This window comes from Anopheles cruzii, chromosome 3 (assembly GCF_943734635.1).
Source record: "Anopheles cruzii chromosome 3, idAnoCruzAS_RS32_06, whole genome shotgun sequence".
NCBI classification, from domain to species: domain Eukaryota; kingdom Metazoa; phylum Arthropoda; class Insecta; order Diptera; family Culicidae; genus Anopheles; species Anopheles cruzii.
Genome location: NC_069145.1, coordinates 1,445,880 through 1,468,110, shown reverse-complemented (window position 1 = coordinate 1,468,110; position 22,231 = coordinate 1,445,880). Strand labels below are relative to the sequence as shown.

The 22,231-nt window shown below is 52.7% G+C and overlaps 1 protein-coding gene across 1 annotated transcript in view; it reads left to right on the top strand.

Moving 5' to 3' along the window:
* The window catches only part of LOC128274589 (homeobox protein cut), a 129,671-nt gene that overhangs the window by 41,064 nt on the left and 66,376 nt on the right, over positions 1-22,231 (top strand). The window contains exon 2 of the mRNA XM_053012826.1: positions 16,556-17,209. Coding sequence (XP_052868786.1) covers positions 16,556-17,209 — 654 coding nt within the window. The remainder of the gene's footprint in view (positions 1-16,555; positions 17,210-22,231) is intronic.

Here is a 22,231-nt window from a genome sequence, read left to right as displayed (position 1 = left end):
CGGAGCCGGGCGCGCTGGTTGAGAAAATCGATCGATCGGTGCCTCCTTTGATCAAACATTAATGGCACGCCGCGTTTTCATCTGCACCCCGACCCCCCGACGAATGACAGCTGCTGGCGGATTCACTAACCGAGGACCGAGGAAACCCCTTGGCTAATTTTTTACCCACCCGCCACGGGATGGCCGGATTTTTCCGGGATAATTCCACACGCATCTGTGTGTGTGTGTGTGGTGTGCGGTGCAGGATGCTTCGCTGGAAGGAGCCAACTTTAATGTCTAATAATATTTGCATATTATTTATGACACCCCTTTGCCGGGGACTGTCGGACCCCCTTCAGAAACGTCTTTCTTTTCACGCACACATTCAACGTTGCGCAATGCTGCATGTGAGCGATTACTTCCACACCCCCCCCGACCCATGCCAAGTTGGAAGGAAAATTTGACAGATTGAACGGGGTGAACAGCGACCGTGCTCCAACCGCTTTACTGTTGTTGTTGGTGTGTGTGTGTGATGTTATTCGATTAAATTTTTATGCTGCAATTTGCATATTGTATGGTTTTTATTCTGCAACCACACACACACACTGCGGTTCCGAATGCGCCGCTTCTTCTGTTGTGCCGTTTATTAACTCCCCCGGGGGTGGGGGGTTCCCTTGACGCCTTCGCGCGCGCACGGGAATGTCCTCCGGAATCACGTTCGGCATGATGTTTATTAATCGTAAACATAATTTATATAATTCCCTGCTACTGCTCTCGGCACACTCGCGGGGCAGGATATCGATTTTTCCCCAGCGGAAAGCTGATGTTTCGGATGATTTTTAATCCTTCACGGAGAGGAGCGAAACCGCAGGCTGCGCAGAGTGTGATCGAACAGCACTAAGCCGCTTACCTGCTGTGGCCGTACCGCGGTCGCCATCGATATCGATTTCCGTTGGCACCCCTTCACCGGCCACGCCAAACTCCACCAAACCGAATGCTCCGGCAGCGGGCGCCTCCGGAAGGATGTTTAAATTTAATTAAATTTCAATAAAATTACTCTTTTGATATCGCCCATTGATATTTCCTTCAAACCCGGGGGCCGGCCAGGCATCTGGCACTATCTGCGATCGTCTCCGGTCCGGGTCCGGGGGAAGGGGCCGGAATTTTTCCGGAACCGTAACTCTTCCACCCAAACTTTCCGTGGCGTTCCGGGTTCCGTCGCAGCTGCTCCTTCGCTAAGATTGGGTTGGGTTCGCGCGATCGGAAAAGTGTCGTTCCGAGGAGCTTCTTCGCCTTCGACTTTAATGGGTTGGGGCCGCGAGGAAAAATGGGACATCCGGTGCTGCGGCCTCGATTCTTGCCAATTCGACCCGAACCCAATCCGATTGAGCAGCTATTGGAGCCCGTGAAGGGGGGGGTTGCCGAGGGAAGGGGATGGCACGGAATCAATTTATGGCACGCGGCAATGATAACGGACTTTTGCAACATTCGGGCGCCAGAGAACGCGCCGTGACCGAATTGATTTTTAATTAAAATTTACGAGCTGACACGCCGGTCGGCTCCTTTTAAAGCCGCGCCACTCCCCGGTTTGAACCCGTGGGTGCGGGGTGGGGACCGGGTCGGTCCGGAGTGGGCGTGTGGTGGACATGTTTGACGATGACCACTGCCGGGGCGCCGGCGCTGACGACAGTCTCGCTAATTAGGTATCAAAGGGTTCCTTCGGCGCCGGCTAATGGTCAGCGCCGGAGAAGTCCTTGACGACGCGACGACGACGGAGGCGATATAAATTAGAGAGATGCCAACGGACCAAATGATACCTTATTTCAATTTATTCAACCCACCCAGGCCGGCCCGGGCGGCCCGGGGTAAAAAATAAGGGTCCACCTCGGGCTGCTGAAAAAAGGGACGGATTGGCGAAAGGATCGACCAAGGATGACCAGGGGGGATGTGCTGTTGAAATCCTTCTTCCGTGTGTGTGTGTGTGGGGATGTGATAATGATGTTGGGATCATCGGTAGAGGAGTCCTGCCCGGTGGCCAGCCAAAGGAAACCTGGTTGCTGGTTTGCGTATTTGCTTAGGAGTAGAATAATAACCAACGACAGAAGAGCGCGGCGACGAATCGATGGCTGCTTTACATCTGTGACCGGTCTGGGTCCTGGCCGCCTGGCCGCCTGGCCTACCCTCCACATGGCTTCGTCTTCACCCAATTAAATATGTATTATTTAATTTGCTCTCCTTCTCGAGAGGACATGTCGGTAGGTTTGTTTCGAAACTCCCGGGCTTGGGTCCCGCATTTTTCCGCAACGGACGCCGCCGCCGCCGGAAATGGTGTTTGTTTTTCCTTTACGATTTTATTGGTTCGATGGTCCCCGACTTTTTTCGGCGCTCGCCACCGCCGCCAGAGTAACTGCTGGGCTGGCTAATTGCTCGGTTCCTCCGGCGGTTCGGCGGGATGACCCGATCGGAAGTACAATCCTTGTGCCCGGTTTCTTCCCGGTCACCTCCGGGGAGGTCGAGGGGAAATTAACAAAGATCAAACAAGCATAAATCCTTTTTTGGCCACCACCCGGACATTGCGCTTGGCCCCGCTCCGTTCGCTGTCGTTAATTAGCTTTTGTTCCGTGCGCGTACTTTTTGGCGCAGTGTGTGTGTGGGACCCTTTTGCAGGGGACGTTAGTTTGCGGATCCTTGTATCGTTTCCGGTGCCTTCCGGTGCTCGTGGTTTTTTTTCGGGTGGTGGCCGCCGCTGAGAAACGGATTGAGTTGACAATTGAACGGGTTCCCCGGCGGGGAATGCGAGAAAAGTTTTCTCTCACCGAACTGAGGATTTATCGTCGTCGTTGTTGCAATGTTCCGGTTCTGTCGAGGACACAGAGAGACAGAGAGAGAGAGAGAGCAATCGGGAGAGAAGGTTTGTAAATTTTTAAACACTAATTATTGACCTTCTCGAGCCGGGAAAGTTTTACTTACCGGCAAACCACAATAAATTCTGTTCCTTCCCCGGAGAGGTTCCGGATGTTGCAGTAACTCCGAAAAAATCACCCCCGGAAATCTTCCAGTGCCCTGTGTCCACTAAATAACCTTTCCAGCAACACTTTTTTTTGCGCACTGGCCACTCTACAGATCCAATTACCATCCCCGAGCCGCGGCAACAATGGGCCGCAAAAATGGTCAAAAATTAACCTTTACTAAATTGATCCTATTTGTCCAGCTTGCCCGCCCCCCCGGAGGTTGCACTCGGGCGATGCACTCGATTGCACTCGGCCGAGTGGAAGCAAGCCGGCCCTAAGCCGGCCCCCTTCAGGACTGCATATGTCCTGCCGGACGCCAAACGGAGACTGTGGCAGGCAGTATTTAGTGCCGGGCAGAACATCATCATCGTTCGGTCTCGGTCGCCGGTGTCCTGTCGTCCTATCGGTCGGTCGGTCGGTTGGGGTTGTTAATCGGCCGTGTGGACGATGCATCGCACCCCTCCACGACGCATCCAGGATCGGGAAGGCCAAAAGTGCAACGACGCAAAAATCCAATTACATCCCGTTGCATCCGTGTTGGATTGCAGTCGTCCGTTGCGGCCGGAAAAAATCGCCGAACCCATTCCGCGGGACGGCAATCAAAAAACGCTAAATTCCCACATACTGGGCGCGCATACTAATTGCGGTCATTTTGCGCACTGATAACCGAGACCTCTGCCGGGGTCGGAGAGTGCGAATTGCATCCGCTTGCCGGCCGTTGTTGTTGGCCGTGTGTTTACCGTGAAATTGTGCCTGCAGTTGACTGCAAAAATCAACGGCTAGCCCCTTTTTTTGCCCTGTCCGCAGCGTACTCGGGGCCAAGGATAAGCTCGCCACCATCACCGGCGACCTGTTGTTGTTCGTCGGTCGGTCAGGATGCAGATCGGTCGCTCGCTGCCAAATCCCCCCCAGGGGCCAGCATGTTTTGGGGTGCATCCTGGGCCGGGTTTTTTCTGTGTTGCCGGTAAAATTCCCATCACCCGGTCGACCACCACCGTCGTAATCGGCACCATCGGCAGTCATCAGTCAATTCATCACCATCCTCCCGGGCCAGGCCGGGGATCCTGGGATGCAACGGTCGAATCCCCTGTCTGTCGACCGTAAGCTGCAATCGTTTCGAACCGTTCGTTCGACCCCCCGAGGCGGCTCATGTGTGGGCCAGCAGCCTCATACGCACGGGGAGTCCTTTGGCGCAAAAAATCGCAACCGGTTCCGGCCGGCAATCGTTTCGTTTCGAGCCGATTCCGGCGAACGATTACGGCTTTGCGGCTCCTCTGCGCGGGAGTCCTGTTCCGACGCGATTGTTGATGGCAGCGAGGGGCAAAAAAAAAACGGCCCCACATTCGTCGAGTCCTTGCAGTCCGAGAGGTGCCCTAATACGTATGTAAACAGTTGCCTATCCGTTCGGAGGTCGCCCGGCCGACCGGCGAAAGAATCATGATCCTTTCGCGCTCGAACCCATGCTCGATGATGATTTATTCGAAGCAGATCCGCCCGATTCAATGAACCCTACGCAGTCCGTGTTTGCAGTTTTTCTCCCGCGCCCCTGTAAGAAAAAGGAAAACAACGAGTGAGCCCCGCGGATCCTTTGCTCGATTGGCACCGCTTGGGGGAATATTGAATTTTCACCCCGCCGAGAGGGGGAGACATGCAGCGGCACAATGGGATTTGTGGGGCCATCGTCATCGCATCGCAGTCCGTGTTCCTTTCCTGGCGTCTGGCGAGATTATGACTTGTAAACATTCACGAACGCCACTTCGATAAATCACAACCCGGCGGTCCGCTTGCATTTTGGGGACCGCGGACCGCGGCTGAGGTTAACCGAACGCGATAACCTCCTTCTGGGCGGGTGGAGACGCCTGGTGCTGTTTGTGCCTCGCGCTGAGTGGGGTTTTTTCCGGAAGTCCGCGGCTTACGAGCTGAAGGGTTGCATGCATTAGCGGGCCCCGGTGTTTGAAGATTCGGCGTTCGATATCCTTTCGTCCCGTGTGTAGGTTGGTTGGCGGATTTTAGTCCATTGAATTCGCATCAGCCAGCCGGCCGGGACCGGAGTGGCTAGAGAACGTTAAGCTCTCAAATGAAAATCTATTGGATTCGGAAAATCTGTGCCCGTTTTTTCCACGAAGAGGAAAATATTTTGACGGCCAAAAAAAATGGGAAAACTCCCCAGCAAAAAAGGCCCGGTCCTTTGCCGCAGGACAGGATGAAAGGAGGCACTCCCCGGGACGTCGGTAATCTGCTGCATCGGAACATTGGTGATTGATTTGTTTTTTGTTTCCCCAAAGCGCCGCGCCGCGAATAATTAAAAATTTATCACTCGGAATTAATTCGCACCTCTCGGGCGTGTTGTCGGCCCCTCGCATTGTTTTGTTGGGTCACCCGCAATTAGATGTTTGTTTTCCACCATTTTCCACCGCGGCGCACCGTATTGCACCGTCGATGCACTTTGATCGCCCGCAGGAGCCGGGAATCGAAAGGGCCATTAAAGAAAAGGACCGCCATTCGCTTCGGGGGCCCGATTCGACAGATTCATCCATAATTTAGCAGTTGATTTGGGACGCGCGGCCACCACAGGACCTGGGCGTCTATTCACCCGGTTCGGTCGGTTTTCCGCCGCCGAAAAGAAGTCGCGAGGTGCACGGCGACGGCCGCCGAATGTCAGGATTTACAGATTTTAATGGAAAGCAAATATTTGTCGGGACCAGGCGGACTGGTGGTGGTCCGGGGGCCGCCGCCACCGACTCACCTTGTGGTCCATGAATTTATGATTCTGGAACGGGTGGTCGATTTTGGTGATTCCATTCCCCGGGCGAATGCCACTCCGGGCCACTCCGGTATTGCGTTTTTGGGATTAAATTCTGGGCCTTGGACGTTGTTTTTTCTTTCCCCCGAACGTCCGGCCAGACGGCTGCGGCTTTTCATCGGCACAGAAAGACGAAGGTGGTTTATGTTTGGCAAAGACGACGACGGGCGATCTGTCGAAAAATTGCGTCCTGCACCCCGATAGAGAGAGAGAGGGAGCGGCTTATGCGGCTGGTTGACGGGCTGGCTGGCTGGCATCCAAGCCGCGGCGGCTGCGGCGTCCACAATGACGTCCATTCATAAATATTTAAAGTGGATTTTAATCATAAGAGTCGCCGCACAAGACGCAGATCCGGAGTTTGGTGTTTGTTTTGCACCACTTCATCCCGATTCAGCGCGGACCGCGGATCGAATTCCTCGAACAGTCTGAAGTCTCGATGTTTGCAAATCATTTGGCCCCGAAACGCAGTTCTTCGTGCCCTTCGTGTGCGCAAAAGTACCACAAAAAAGGGGGGGGGGCGCGATCTAAATTTGTAGCCATTTGGCGAGATGATGAGGCCGAAGCCCATTAAAGCGAGTGCTCCAATCGAGCTCAGAAGCATCGGAAACATAATTACAGTGCCGTTGGGTGTTTATTGTTATCGTTCGCCCGATAATGGGCCTTAACGCTTACCGATTAAGCGGAAGAAGCTATAAGATGGCGTCTCTCAGCGGGTTGCTTCGATGCCACAGTTGATTCGAGCATCTTGAAACACTTCTGATGCCACAGTTGATTACCAACACTTTTTTTAAATTTGAAACGATTTCCAACGGTTTTAACGGTTACTGGAGGGGTAGATTGCAAAAACGGCTATCGATTGGGTCGGGTGGGTGCCTCCCAAGGGACGGTGGTCCTTAAAACGGGGTTCACCGTTGAACGAACGACGTCAAACTCGATGTCAAACTTAATATTCATAAGAGTCGGGGCGAAACCCACACACACGAGCGCCCCATCGTGTCCTATTGATTGATTATGTGCTGTCAACTGGCTTACTTCTCACCCAACCCGTGTGTTGGGGGGTGGCGAGCGCCAGGAGCATCGCGTTATCAAAGAGCCTCCCGCCGGGCCGGCCGGGTGTGAGAAATAATTATTTTCAATCTTGAGCCAACTTCCTTCGGTTGGCCCGTTGTGGCGGCGGCGGTCTGCGTTCGAGGCCGTCGTATCCGTCGCCGCCCCCCAGGGACCCACCGATCGAACCCCCGCCACACTGGCTGGAGCATATTCTTATCAACCGACGAGACGCACGGCTCCTTCGTCCTTCCGTTCCCCTTGTGGGGCCCCTTTCCCCGAGGCGCGGCGCGCGGCCATTTGTTTGTTTATAAATAGGTTTAAGAAGAATTGTGACATACGTTAGCATCGTCGCCCTCCCGGGGCCACCCTTACCATTCCCGTTGCCGTTATATTTATGCTCCGTCAAAACTTCTGATCAACCTCAGCGAGCGCGAGGCGTGTGTGTGTGAAAAAGCTTTTGAGGAACTTGAGCTCATCAATTTTTAGCCACCCCCCGCGGCCACCACCACCACCTCATCAAACAGACACCCTTCAGGCTGAACATGACGTCGTCGTAAGGAGATAATGATTTTGTCGTTAAAAGCGGGGCGAACGGTTCGGGTTGCCATTTTTCCATTGATTAGACGGGAAAACCACCCCCATGTGTGTGTGTGTGTGCGGGGGTGGGTTTTTTAGCGCTCACGCAGGAAACTCAAGGGAAGATCGAGTGGCGCCCCCGTGATATGTGAGCGCGAAAATTCATCAAATATGATAATGAATAGAAATAAATTTTCGGGACCCGCGGACCGAAGGAGGCGAGCCAGGAGTTTGTGCTGTGCTGATTTTGAAGGAGGTTAATTTATAATTTTCACCACCCAACGAGGTCCCCCCCCCCCGTCGGGGAAGAGGCCCCGTTAGTCAGCCGGGCGGGTGCCGGAATGTGAATATGATCTCGGTGCTCGGCGAGCATTTTTCTGACACCGCGACGTTCCTTGCTGTTGCGGTGTCATTAAAGTGATAAGCGAGAAGAAACGCCCCACCCGGGGGGGACGGGAAGGACGAGCGGGCGATTAATTATCGAAAGTGAAACATTAACGCCAACGCGCGGCGGCCGCGTGCGTGTTTCTTTTTGGCGAGCGAACTCCCTTCCGGAGTCCTTAAAGTGGCACACACACACACAGAGCGCTTGTTAAAGGTGATGGAATTCCGTTCCGTTCTGGAAAAACCGTTCCGACGCGCTCAGACCGGGAAAAGCCCGAGCTCGCGGAAGGGAAGGAATTTCGATTAACCTATCACGCCCACCGCCGATGCCGCCCACCGGAGGGTCGTTTCCGGTCGAAAGGCCACGGTCGGGACACGGGCTGCCTGTCACAGTTCAACTGGTGTTGTTTACCACCGCCCGCCACCGCCCATTCCGCCGGTAATTGATATCACTTTTTTCTAATCTGCCTTATCATTATTGCTTCTCCGCTGCCGCTGCGGTGCGGGGTCTTCCGTTCCTTTTCCCCGTTTTCCATCCCTCTGCTGTGCTCACCTTGCCGGGGAGGCCCCGGTTTCATCCTGACAAGGCATAAAGATCGAACAAGATGAAAAGTCCCACCCACCGCGGGGAATTCGTTTTTCCACGAGGGAGCCAAAAACTTTTTCCATCTCCTCCGTGTGCGGCGCACGGCAAGGACGAAGGAACCAGAGCGAAGGAAAAAAACAAGCGCCGTCAGTTCCGCGCAGGGGGCCGCAGGACGCGAAAAAAAAGGGGCCGCCGATTTCCGATTCCCGAACGGCTTTGCCATTTATTCAAATTTTACAATCATTGTTGTCTGTTATTATTACCGTCACCCGCCCGTTATTGCCGCCGCCCCCCGTCGGAGTCGGCCCCGCAAAAAAAAACAACAAACGCGAAGATGAACCTGGGATAATCGGCCCGGCCCCGAAACGCAAGACGTTAGAGAGCACTCCCCCCGCCGGTGCAGGACGACACGGGATGGAAATAAAGTTAAATTAAACCCGGCCGTGGTGCCGGAAATGGAGCAACCATAGAAATAAATAAAAAATGAGCTGATAAGGACTGATTGCCGGCGTTCGTTCGCCATTTTTTTCCCCGGCTTCTCCGGCCTCGAATCTTCGTCAAGCTCCTGTCAGAGGCCATTGTTCGTGCCGTGTCTCCGCGCGGCGAGTCACGCGACGACAAATTGTGGATCGATCTGCGGCGAGATAAGAAGAGAGAGAGAGGGTGAGGGCGGGTGCCACAATGGCCGGGTGGGTCGACAGAACAATCGAATGACAAATAATAGCCACAGCATCGTCTCTCCCCAAATCTCAATCAGATCCCCGACGCGGATCGTCCAGGGAACACCGAGAGTGGTGACATTACCCGCACACGAGTCTCTGCCTATTGCGTGTGTCCGTGAGTGTGTGTGTGTTTGCCGGTGGTCGTAGGTGGGTTCGATGGTCGCCTAGATAAAGGAAAACAATTTTCAAGAATTAATCGAAACCGTGCTTCGGTGTCCAACGGCGTTTTTTCGGGGGGGATTTTCGGGAGCTGAGCTAAAACACAACCGACGGCGAAGGGGCGACGGCGAGCGGATCGAGGTGGCGCAATTCATTGTTCGCGGTATATCTGCGTGGGAAATTCGACATCCGCGAACCATCGACGGACGACCCCGTTCCGAAAACCCCGAGGAACCGCGGAATGGGACCGCCGAGGGATAGAAAACGGGTGCCAGAAAGAGAGAGGGAGATTTTAAGAGCACTCGAAGAAAGCGGACGATGGACACACGCAGACCGTTACTACGAAACCCGGAAGTGATGACGCCGGAAACAGGTTAATGTCTTGCAGGTAACCAATCGGTCAATGAATTGCTTTTTTGGTGCAAAAAATTAAACAAAGATTGTCTTTGTTGGGCTCAAATCGTTGGTCGATGTTTTTCATCAAAGCATCCTTCGATAGCTTGCCCGAAATTTCAACGACTCCTTCGAAGATAAGGTTACATTTTCCATCAATGGCCTCTTCGGTCGTGTACGTATTTTGTATCTGACACCAAATTTGTATCTTTACTTTCTATTTATCTCAAATAAACCCGAGAATATTCTGCTTCCGTTCCGAAGACGCTTTCGACTTCTTGTTTACTCGACGACGTCATTTTTGACGTTTGCCCTTCAAAGGGAGCACAAGGTTCATACAGTAGACGCCTCGAAACAAGATCCAACGCTCCTTTGATGGAAACCAAAAATCAATTTAGAAGTCTGGCAACCAAAACTCGGTCAAATCGAAGCGAACACAGCAACACTTTAAAGCGTAACCTTCCGGACGGATCCTCTACGCCGCCAGAGAAACAATGAAAACCTCCTGTCGGTTAAATGAAAATAGATATCTCACCAATCGGGCGGGGGCCGCCCTTCAATTATGCTCGCTGCCTCTGCCGGGCCGGCACAAGTTCCCCAGAATCAATTGCTCACCCTCTCACCGCTTATCGAATCCCATTTTCGGCAGCATCATTCCGGGGAGTTATCGGAGTTCGAATTTTCACTCCACAACGCGCGGCACCGCCGTTCGTTCGATTTTATGAGTCACGCCTTGCCGTGGCGTGAGGAATAATTTTATCAAACAAAACATCTTAATACCCAAACTAAATGGATCGTAATGAAACTGTCGGCACGGCACGATCTCGGGGTGGGCCGCCCGAAGCACCCGGATGTAACGGCGGAGAGAAGCAAGCCGTCGTCGAGAGGTTTTAATAGTTTTCGGGCTTCGAAGCCGCAGACACTCGGACCCGTCATCCCTCGGCCTGGCAGAGGGGATTTTTACGATCAATTAATCCACGGGCGTATACGGGTGCGGGGTTGGTACCAGCAACCCGGGGCCCGGGAATCCATCAATTTATCCGTAAACTCGTGATTTTCAGTGTAATATTTCAATCGAACGGCCGAAGGACGTCGACGCCGGGTGGGCAACAATATTGCGCATGCAATAAGGAGCGGGACAGCGACGGGCAAATGGACTTGAAAATGATTGATAACCGGCCCCGGGCCCCGTTAACGATTATCGATCGTAAACATTTGAGTGCATTCGCGTTTTGTATTAGCTCGCTTCAATTCAAACCCAGTTTTCGGTTTGCAAACGGAACCCTCCGGGACTGGGTGGTTCTGAAGGACTTCGGTGGCCGGCGAAAGGATTCCGTGGCACTTCGAAATGCGTCCGCCGCCGTGAAGCATCTTCAACGGTTTCGGAAGTGTATTCAATAAATTGATGGGATTCCCGCGATAAAACTCCTTTTTTCCAAACCGAAACTTCAACGAAAACCGGAGGACGAGTCCTCGAGCGGACTCCTCGCGGTTCACTTCCGGTGCGACCGGTTTCCGTGGAGTTTTGTGCGGGAATTCGCGGGCGGAGGACCGCTTTCAAATCCGGGGCTTAGGTCGCTGTTTTTTTCCTCTTCTCCTCGTTTCCTTCACGGCTCACTCGAGTGTGGTTTTCCTGTCTGAACATTTTAATGACTGATTTTGGCCCCTTTTGGCGGAGATGCGGAGAAGATAATTTCGGGTGATTCGGGTGGTGGCCAGCAGCAGTCGTTATGCCAATGAAGGGTTCTTGTCCGACAAGATCTTCATCAATCGGCAACGGAACAAATCGGCGCTGCGGGGCCGGGCCACGGCCAGGTGGCTTCGGGGAAAAGGGTTGGAAAAATTTGATTAAAATTTTTCCGAACCCACCCACTTGGGGGTTCGGCGGGTGGCTCCTTTGGTCGATATTGGCTTTTTAGCTAATTAACCAAGTGCGAGTGCACGGCGGCGCTCCAGGTTTCCCCAGTCCTTTTTGGCCACAAACCAGAAAAAAAGCGAAAGCCTTTGATATTCGGTTCGGTGATCCTTGAGCCCAGACCGTTTGATAATGCCCAGCCACAGGATGGGGCAGGATTTTGGGATTATGCGTGATTTTTTTTGCCGCCGCCACTCCCAGATTCGGTCCGGAATCCCGGCGGCGGCGTATCCTTCGTCCGTCGCAGGCGAACCTGAGGATGGTGCGTGGTTGAGGAAAATTATTCAAAAAATTGAATTCAATAAGGTTCCATCTTAAATTTCACCATCATAAATCATGGGCCCCGCGCGAGGAACGCCCGAGCCTCCGGAGGTAATTGAGCGTGTGCGTGTGTGTGTGTGTGAGGAGGTCTTATACCGCAGGGGTGTGTGGCGGGGCTCACCTGAATTCCTTTAGAATCGCTAGCGCGCTGACGAGAGAGGGAAGAAAAGAAAACGAGATCATCTTATTATTCAAATGAGCATACATTTATTGTGTTTGATTCAACCTCATTGTGCCCGCGGACGGTGCCCGGAACCGAACAACAAAACCCCGCAGAACCCCGGAGCAGAAGGGTGAGAGAAGCGGGACCGGGATCATCCTCTTCCCCGTGGATATTGATGTTCGGCGCATGAAAGCGGGGTCGGAGCGTACCAGACTGTGAGAAATGTCTAAATCGAATCCGCTCGATGCGAACGGGAAGCCGAAACCGGCCCGGTCCGGACCGATCCGAATCCCGCGCCAAGATGCGCGACAAAAATATTTGTGATGGGTCGCGAAGAAGAGCACGAAGAAGCTCCCGAATAGAATGCCGCCGCCGCGGCCGGTAATGAATGGAAGGGAAAAAAGTGAAACTACTTCGCGTGAAGTGAATGAAAAATAATATTCGGAAGACGAAAAAAAACGAGACGCGAGCGAGACATTGAATATGGTAATGATGGGAAAATGATGCCAACGCATCGCAGCAAGCGGAGCAAAAGGGACGAGAGCAAAAAAACGACTCGAATCCAAAGATCGTCGTCGCCAGCCGTGTCGAGGCGAACGCATTTTTGTGAATGAATTAATATGCTATGGCGTAGGGAGGGACGGAGGGATGGCCGGCGTGACAGATCGAGGCCACGAGGCCGAAGGCATGAATGAGCCGCGAGTGTTCCTCGCCGGAATGATGCACATATTTTTGCACTCCGTTGGCCGCAACGATGCAATATTTTGTGACCGTGCGGCTTCATTAAAATCGCCCACCGAAAAAAACGGAACGCCCGAGAGTATCGATTGGCCCCAGTGCATTTTCGCGACGATCTCGTTGGATGCGTCATGCTCGGGGTGCGACCATCGGGACACTCGACGGCGATTCAATGAAACGGCCGCTGCACCGCGAAGGATGCATCGGTGCGCGGTGCATCGATCGGTGGCGTCGCCGTGCGCATGTGCATCGCTTCGATGCATCGGAAGCGGTTCGATCGAAACGCCCGGGATGCCCCCGAACCTGGGCTGGGTTGGTGTTGGTGCAATGCCTTTCTGTCAATATACCAATCGAGCAGCGAGCGAGCGCGATGGCGAGCGTCAATTTGCAAGCTACGCGACCAAGGACGACCTGAAAAAAAAAACGAACGAACCGACAACGAAACTGTCACTTCGCACAGACACCAACCACCGCCCGGGGGGGTTGATATTTATCAGCAATTAATGGGTATCGCCCGGAGGCTGTCATCTGCAGTGACCGCAACACGCAGCACCAATCGGGGACCGAGCGCCGAGCCGGATATCCGGTTCGAGTTCGGGTTTCAGGATGGGGGGCCGCACCAATTAACTCTCGTTTCATCGATGCATTTCCACGCGATGCGATTCCGAACATGAACCGCCCACCGGGCGTTGCATGTGCGCATAAGTGCAGCGGTGTGAAAAGCGACTCGCGGGCCGGAAGTGGGAGATGGGACATAAAAATCGACGCTCGGCGACACTGGCGCCCATACGAGTCGAGTGGCCCATTCGCGGAGATCGGTGATTGGTTGGACCGACGGACGGTGTGGGCTCGAGTGGGCTTCTGGTTTCGATGTTTTCGAACGGGGCTGGAATGATGAAAAAGTCCTGGCAATGAAGCGATCGTATGTTGTATTAGGTGTAGAACTTAATTCTTGCAGTTTTCCAATACATGGCATTACTCGCTAAATGTCACAAATATTTTTTAAATGAAATATGTGTTTGATAGCTACGGTCATTAAGCATTTAACGCAGTATAGATTGTTTGGTCAAAGTGTAAACAACATCTGTTTTAAGCATCTGAAAAAGTCGAGTTTTGTTCCTGATAAAGTGTTTTCATTACTTTAATATGAAGGTAACGATTACCGAAAGTCATTAAATTTTAATGGAAGTTTATGGTGAACTTGCTCTTACTGACAGAACGTGCCGGATGTAGTTTGCACGGTTAAAACGTTGTGATTTTGGCTTGCAATACCAAGAGCGACCTGAACAGTCAAAAAAGGATGATGATGAAGGCAAAAAGGCTTGGATACAGCTTGGTCCATCCATCGCACCAGGTCCCAGGTCCATCCAGGTCCAGGTCCATCGCAACCAAAGCGAAATATTCGCTTTGCAACGGTTATGCTGTGCCTATGGTGGGATATGAAAGGTGTGGTGTACTTTGAGCTTTCAAAATCCAATGAAATTATTGATGGACAATCCCTTCAACAACAATTAATGCATTTGAAGCGAAGCTTTCGCCATAAAACAACGAGAATGGGATAAAAGACGTGATAAGCTGATTTTTCAACACGACAACGCTCGACCCCAGATCGCAAAACGCGTCAAAACCTATCTCGAAAATGTCGGATGGGAACTGTTAACCCCACCGCTGTATTCTCCAGATGTTGTTCATTCGGAATAGTATTTGTTCCGTTACATGAGTAAGGATTTGGCAGCACAGGGGTTAACTTCTTTTGAAGGTATTGAAAAATAGGTCTCTGAGGAGATCGCTGATAAAGATAAAAAGTTCTTACGACACGGAATCGAGGAACAACCTGAAAGATGGCAAAAATTAGTAGCTAACGACGGACACTACTTTCATTAAGGTAGTCATACGTTTGGTTGTTGTAGTTCAGTCATAAATGTCGAATAAAAACCGTACGAATTAATTGCTACACCCAATAATTTCACAATTGAATTGGAATTAACGGCATTAATATCATTGCTTGAATGGCTGCTTCGAAATTGACACCTCGAGCCGAGTCAGTTGGAGCAGGTCTCACGGCCTGCTACATAACCGGCATCGAAACCGGGTCCTTAAACGCGTCTATAATTTTCACCGGGCCTGAGGTTGAGTGTCAGAATATTATTTCAACCTGATAATTGGACGCCACCAACCTTTGCATGCGATAAAATTCATAATTTAAAATTCCAGCTTCAGTTCCGGTGCAGCAATCGCGTTTATTTGTTTTCTGGTTCGGCCCAACAATGGCCATAAAATGGGCTGGCCCCCGGCACCGGGGACAGTAATTACACCCATTAATTATCCAAATAATTATCACGCCATCTCTCGCCGCGGCCCCGCATCGGTGGCGCGTTAGTTTCCGTGCGCCAAAGTCGTTTTTCAATCGAACTGCGGCGGTCCGCGTTGCGGTCACGCCGTCGGGACGGTCGGTCGGGACGGTCGGTCGGGACGGTCGGTGATTAAAATAGCGCACCAACTTTGCTGCGATGGACGATGCGTATCGTGGCCGCGGTATCAGTTGCCCCAGGTTCGCCCAAACAGGGGAACACCATAACGGGGTCCCGCGGTCGGTCACTCATCGATCGACGCCGAGCCGATCGTAGGCCGGTATCTATTTCGGGTAGCGATCCTAGCGTCACGCGTCACGTTTCATGTTGGCGAAACATACACAACATGCCATCGATCACGGGCGGGCGCTCCGCTTCGGGGTATTTATTTTGTCGCTAGCGATTCGCGAGAGCATCACCGATCCTAGGCCAGGATTAAAATATTAATTGCAACATTAATTAAGCACTATCCTTTGAGGCCTCGGAACACGGTCCACCGCAGCAGCAGCCGTGTGTGCGCGTGTTTATCTTGCTAATTGGATCGATTTTCGCGCGTTCGATGCTCGGAGCGAAGAAAACTCAAACCCTCGGAGCCCTGGCCGTCGGTTGGAAAATTGATGTTGTCCGCGCCCGAAGCGCCAACATCAAACGGGGGGGTCGGTCGGACTGGAAAGAGAGCCCGCACCCGGGAGATGTTTATTTACTCAGCAGACGATCGGCAACTAATCCCGGGACCGCGGGCCGGGAAGTTGATCGTGATCGCCCGTGAAGTGTCGGCGCGTTTTGAGGGCCCGTTGGCTTGTAACAACATTTCATGCTCGCTGCCGGCCATGCTTCGAGTGTTTTCGATATTTATAGTCTATTAGTCTTCGATTTCCGTCCTGTCCGTCCGACGCGGCCACGATGCATCGGCGGCGGTGCTGGAATCCGGTCGTTTGAAGTTTGTCGGATGCCACGTCGCCGTCGTCGGCCGACATTCGGGGCCCCAAAGTTACTGCTACTTTTTATGAACTTTAGGTTGGCTTACTGGCGATGGTGGCGAGGTGAGTTATGTGGAACCTGCGTCGCTTGCGCCGCGTGTGTTTACGCAAATGGACCTCGACGACGACGACGCACAATCGTAAAAATTCAATTAAAACACAAATTGAGCGTCCGAAAAGACCGGGCCTTTTAATGGCCTCGCGCGCGCTCTACGGCCGCGTCGCGGTTTTATTCGATGCGATTAATTTCGAATCTTTTCAAGAACATTCGAAGGACACCCAGGGTCTCCCCCCCGCCCGCAGGTGGAATGTGGTGTCCGCCATCAGATAAGCCGTCGGGCGCGTTGTTGAAAAAAAAAAGTAAACGGAACAGTTTGAATAAAGTAATGATCGTTTATTTCCCCCCTCGGGGTTTCCATTACAGCGTGCCACGTTGGCGGAAAAAGAAGTAAACTCGCTCAAGGAGAAACTGTCGACCACGGACCGGGGCAGCATGGACGGTGCGGCGATCGCCATCGCTCCGCCGACCACGACGACCACGGCGACGACGACGACGTCGCCGACACCGATAATCGAGCAGAACGGGATTGCGCCACCGTCACCCTCGACGACGCCCGTCTCGGAGAGTGGCAGCATCGGCACCCGAGGGGTCCCGGAAGTCCCTGCCAGTCCCCCGGCGTCGGACCAGAAGCGAGCGATGAGCGATTCGCGATCACCCGTCAGTCCGATGGAGCTCGACCGGAAGGGGCTGGAGCACCTCTCGCACAACAACAACAACAACTGCATCGGGAGCAGCAACAACAACAACCACAGTCACGGCCACCACCAACGGCGGACACCGACGCCACCCGGGGTGGAGAAGATGGACTGTGAAAGTGCGAGTGTAGATACGAACGATGGGTCGAAAGTGAAGGACAATCGGGAGGCCGACAATGGGGAGGCCGAAGCCACCGAGGGTGGTGTGGTGTGTCACAGCAACGGCGAGCCGGAGCGCAAGGACACGCCCGCGAAGGAGCCCGCGGTGCTGGACGGCAGGACGAGATCGCTCAGCGAGGAGCTATCGGCCAAGGATCGAGAGGTAAGCTCAACGGGTTTTATTTATCGAGGAAGAGGCAAACAAACAATGGTCCTTCGATACGCGAAAAGGGGGTCACGCGCGCAATCGATTCTACCCTTCTCAGCGCGAGGGAGCGCAAAGAAAAAACGCTGTTCCTTTGATTAATTTTACCACATTTTTTAATTAAATCTTCGGCCCCGGCCCCTGGGGACCTGAGCTTGAAAGGAAATGCGTCTTTGTCGGCCATTGTTCTCGGACTCTGGTGGAAAAAAAAAATCAAGGAACAGGTCCTTTCCGGCTGCGCTCTGTTGCGGCTGGTGACGACGACGACGGTGGGACGCAAACCAGCTGCATCCTTCCGGCCGGCCCACCCTCTCGGCCCACTGACCACACCAACGCCGAGAGCTTTTGATTTATATTTACTGGAAAATAATGAAAAACTTTCCGAACTCCGAGAGGCGAATGGGCAACAAAAAAAAACCGCGCGATGGAGCGTTCTCGATCGACAACGGGCAAAAAATGGCTGGAAAATGTTACAACGAACGAAAGAAAAGAGTTTTCTTAGCCTCTTAGCCACCAGCAACCTCCACCCCCGGTCGCTGGTTGTCCCCGTTGACCACAAGCGGCCGCGGAGAGAGATCTAAAACATAGTTATTAAAAAATCGCAGGACTTTGCCAAACAAAACAACCGTCAACAATTCGGAGGGAAACACAGGGCCACAAAAAAACACAACTCGGGAATAAAAGTAAAACATAAAACATCGCCCCCCCCAAAAAAAAAAAAAAAAAAGGACCGGACTAACATGGCAATAGAATGATGGGGGGGTGAAAAAAATGAAGCACCAAACGCCGTCGAACGCCGCCGAACGCCACCGAGAATGTTTCAAATAACAATACAATCGGTTTTTTATTACATAATTTATACACAATTCATTGGATTCCGCTTTTGTGCGGTACGCCACGGGGTGCGATCCGTGTTTTTTTGTGTGCGTTCCTTCCTGTCCTGTTTTGCGGGGACGGTTGTTCCAAGTTTTCCAAGAAAGGACGCCCCCCGTTTGAGCGAAACTCCAAAGAAACCGATTGAGGACGACGACACCCATTCATCGATGGAGTTTTCCTTTTACGATCTCCCATTCGGGCCGGGAGCGCACTGATTGACGTTTGGCTGCGGCCCAAAAAAGGAAGAAAAAAAAACGGGGGGAAAACTGTGTCTTCCCGGAAAAGGACGTTCGGAGGAAGGAAAGCAAAGAAATAGCCCGGCTCAAGAGAGCGTGCGAGGTGTGCGTGTGTCGTAACAACTCACTTCCTACGGGACGGCCGAGGAGCGTGTGGGATTGGCCTCCCCCTGTGGCCCACCACCACCCTAATTTCGGGAATAATCTCTTCATCGGTGCGGTCGGCATCGAGACCATGCCCATTTCCAATCGCCGAGTGTGGCCTCTCCGGGATCCTTGCCCGCGTTTTCCGAAGGATGGCACACACACGCACTAAACGAGTCGATAAAAATCGCTTGTTGATTCCCCGACGCGTCTTCCCGATCGGGACGGCCCAAGGAACAACAAGAAAGGAAGGAAAAACGAAAAAAAACGCCGAAGAAAAGGGACTCCTTCTTTTCACACTTTCACTTGGCCCGGGCCGGGCGGCTTTTTTGTCCGGGGCGGGTTCCCCGTGCCTAATGAAGGCGCCCGGGCGCGCTGGAGGGACAGGAAGAATTAGTAAGATACACTCGTAAATCCACTTATCGACCAGCGGCCGGGAGAGCGCGACCGGAAAGGGCAAAAGATCAAGCCCGGGGCCCGGGTGCCGTTTGACCGGAAAACTTCCTTCTTGGCCTTCGATTGACCGTCCGGACCGGTTGTTTACTTAGGGGCCCTCCTCGGGAGGGTTGATTTATCGCCCGATTTTCCATCCCAAGGATCAAAGGAGGCGTCTGCCGACACGGTCGTGTGGCCTGCTTTGATTCAACGGCGGCGGCGGCGTCGAGAATATTGAAAACGCTCCTTTTCTTGTCCGTTGTCCTTCGGTGGGTTTTTTTCCGGGGCGTTTTTCCGCAAAGAAAATCATTTGAATGGTGGGTTTTTTCTATTCTTGTGGCTCACTTCCCGACCTTTAAACGGCACTTTTGCGGCTCGATTTTCCCAATCAGTCACCAGTCGTGGTGGTGCGGACAAAAGGTGAACTTTCCACGCCCAGCCCCCAGAAAAAGGACAACCGGAAGGTGGAACCACCCCGGCGGCAGGGTGTCGAAAAGCGGTTCGGATGTGACGATGAGTTTTCCGGCTGATTTGCTGGCGCCGCCAAATTTCACGCCCCCTCCGGGCGCCACGGCCCCGGAATCCTTTTTCCGGCCCCGCGGTGGCGGCCCCCCCGAATGATGGAATGGAGAATAAACAATATCCAATTTCCGAGGAGCCGAGGAAAACCGAGGAATTTCCCACGCAATATCACGTTCGTCGAACGGGCGATGGTTTGTCAATAAGTTATTATCTTGTTTACGGACTTACGGGGTGGTGATGGATTTCGGGACGCGCGCGCGGGTGGCGGACGAAAACACGTGGTAATAACGTCATAAGCTGTTTGTTTTCCCATCATCGAGTTTTGCGGCGTCCACCGTTTTTTTTTTTTCGCCTCCTTCGGCGTTCCGATTTGGCGCCAGCACGGAGTCAATCGCCGGCTTCCGGATGCTTGGCGGATATTGATTCACCGCGCTCCCTCCCGGCCGGGCTCGAAGGAAGTCGAAGTTGAGGCGTAAAATCCGAAATTGATCTATAAAAAGCCATAAAAACCGGGCGACGCCGGCCCCGGATTTTGTGGGGAGCCGAAAAAATTGCCACTTTTCCAACCCCTCGGGAAGGGAAAATCAAAACACCCGGCCCGGCCCGGCCCGAACCAGCAGGTGTCGGAGAGGGTTGCTTCCGGCTCCGGGGACTCCGCAGGGTTCCCTGCTGCTTAGAGTGAAAATATTTCAAGAATTTGATACCTGACCCGAGACTCCGGACGAGGTGATTTTGTGGTTGTGGTAAAATTTAACAGCCAGCCACTGGCTGTAAAAACCGGGCGCCGTAACAAGGATTATAACGAGCCCCCAACCCGGGAGGCCCCCCGACCGGGGTGCGCCTCGATTGATTTGCCAGGCGAGTTCGACACACGATACTCGCCGACTCGACCGGGTAATAATCGTTTATTTACGACATTTATTGAAACGTTTATCGTGGCGGCCGCCTTTTTGGGCTCCTGCTTTTCAGCCGGGGCCATCTGCTTCCGTCCGGGAACCGGGCGCGCACGATATGGGAGGACATCATTAGCATGTAAATTTTACTTCCTTCGCGCACGACGAGTTTCAGCCCGCAGAGTTCTTTCTTCGAAAACTTCCCGAGCTGGTGGGTTGAAGCAATTTCCCGCCCTCGGTCCTAGCACCGGCGGAACGGGAACTAATTTACCCAAATCGAGAAGCGACTGGTTTTCCCGGTGCCAGACCCGACATCGTTCCCGATGGTTGTGTTGGTATTTAAAAATTCAATACACAACAAATTCAATCCTTCTGCCGGGGGCCGTGTCGAAGCGAAGTCTTGCAGGGCGGGAGAAAGCGTTCTTTGTGTGCGGCGTCTTCGTTCGGAACGAAACGGACGTCCCGTCCTGCACTGCGGCAACGGGCAAGTGAGAAATGAGGTACACGATCGAGCTGCATCTTGCCACTTTTTAGCACCATCCCGTCCTGGCTGCACGGAGGGAATTGGCAATATGCTCACTTTGTGCTCCCGGCAGCCAGCACCGGGGGGTTCGGTGGTCGCGTGCGAACCACCCAGGGGGGGGATGCCGCTTTCGGGTGGCATGAATTATGCAGTAATGACAAAACAATATGTAAACTATAAATATCACTAAAGCTGCTAATTCGTAACCTACCTCCGCGGGAGACAGCGGCGAGACAGACTCTAGGCTCGCCTCGAAGAAATGGAAACCGACAAAACCCCGAACCGATGTTTCGCTGTACATTATGTCGTTGCGCCTTGCCTCGCCGGCGCCTTTTTTGCCACCCAGCCGGTGAAGTTCGGTGTTTGACTGTCTGCGCTTCTTCGAGCTCCGAGTGTCAACATATTTAGTAATTAAAAACCGCACGAAACCTGGCACACGGCACAAGGGGCTGGCCGTTGTTAGCGCTGTGGTGCTGTTTTCTTTGGGTGAACCCCTGCACGAGAGCTGCATTTGATTTCTGTGGTTTCTGTGTAGTCGAATATAGAAGGAAAAAATACCTAAAATTAGAGAAAATAGAATAAAGTAAGCAAACCAACCGATCCCTAACAGATCCTGGCCTATGCTGATCGATATTGTAGGTGACAGCGCTGTCTGATGAGGGATCTTGGTCTGCAGATAAACGAGAACAGAACCAAATTAATCGTGGCACAATCACCAACAACCCTACCAAAAACATCGTGGAAGTGACCTAAAGTTTGACTCGATCTTGACATAGCCGTGGTCAAAGGTTAGCACTAACAACGATATAAGAGAGCAGATTTGCGCCAGCCAACAGGTTATTCTATAGCCTGAGAAAATTGTTTTGGTCACATCTCGTATCGAGACGGCCGAAGCTGCGTTTATATAGAACCTCTATAATCCCGGTACTCAGTAAAGCATCGGAGACATGAACTGTGTGCCAAATCTGACTAATCCCTCCGCGTGGCGTGCAAGAGGCAGATTCTCAGATTAATTTCTGGTTTGTATATGTGGAGGGACAATGTAGAACCCGCTACAATAGCGAGTTACGCGCAATGTATGAAGACCTCACTATCGTGCAACATCACTGTACCTCGCAAGGCTCCGGTGGCCTGGTCATGTCATGAAAATGGTGGTGGAGAGAGTCTCTATGGTAGTCCAAGATCCAAGCAGTCCAAGTAAAGTAAAGCAAACTAAGGCTTTTCTCTTGGGGCTCGCCCTATACGAAAGACGTCAGTTCGAACTCCGGCCACTTCGAGTAGAGTGGAAAACCATTAAGTTGTTGGTTAATACGGTCGGTTCTAGAAACACTAAATAGTTAATAATATGGCC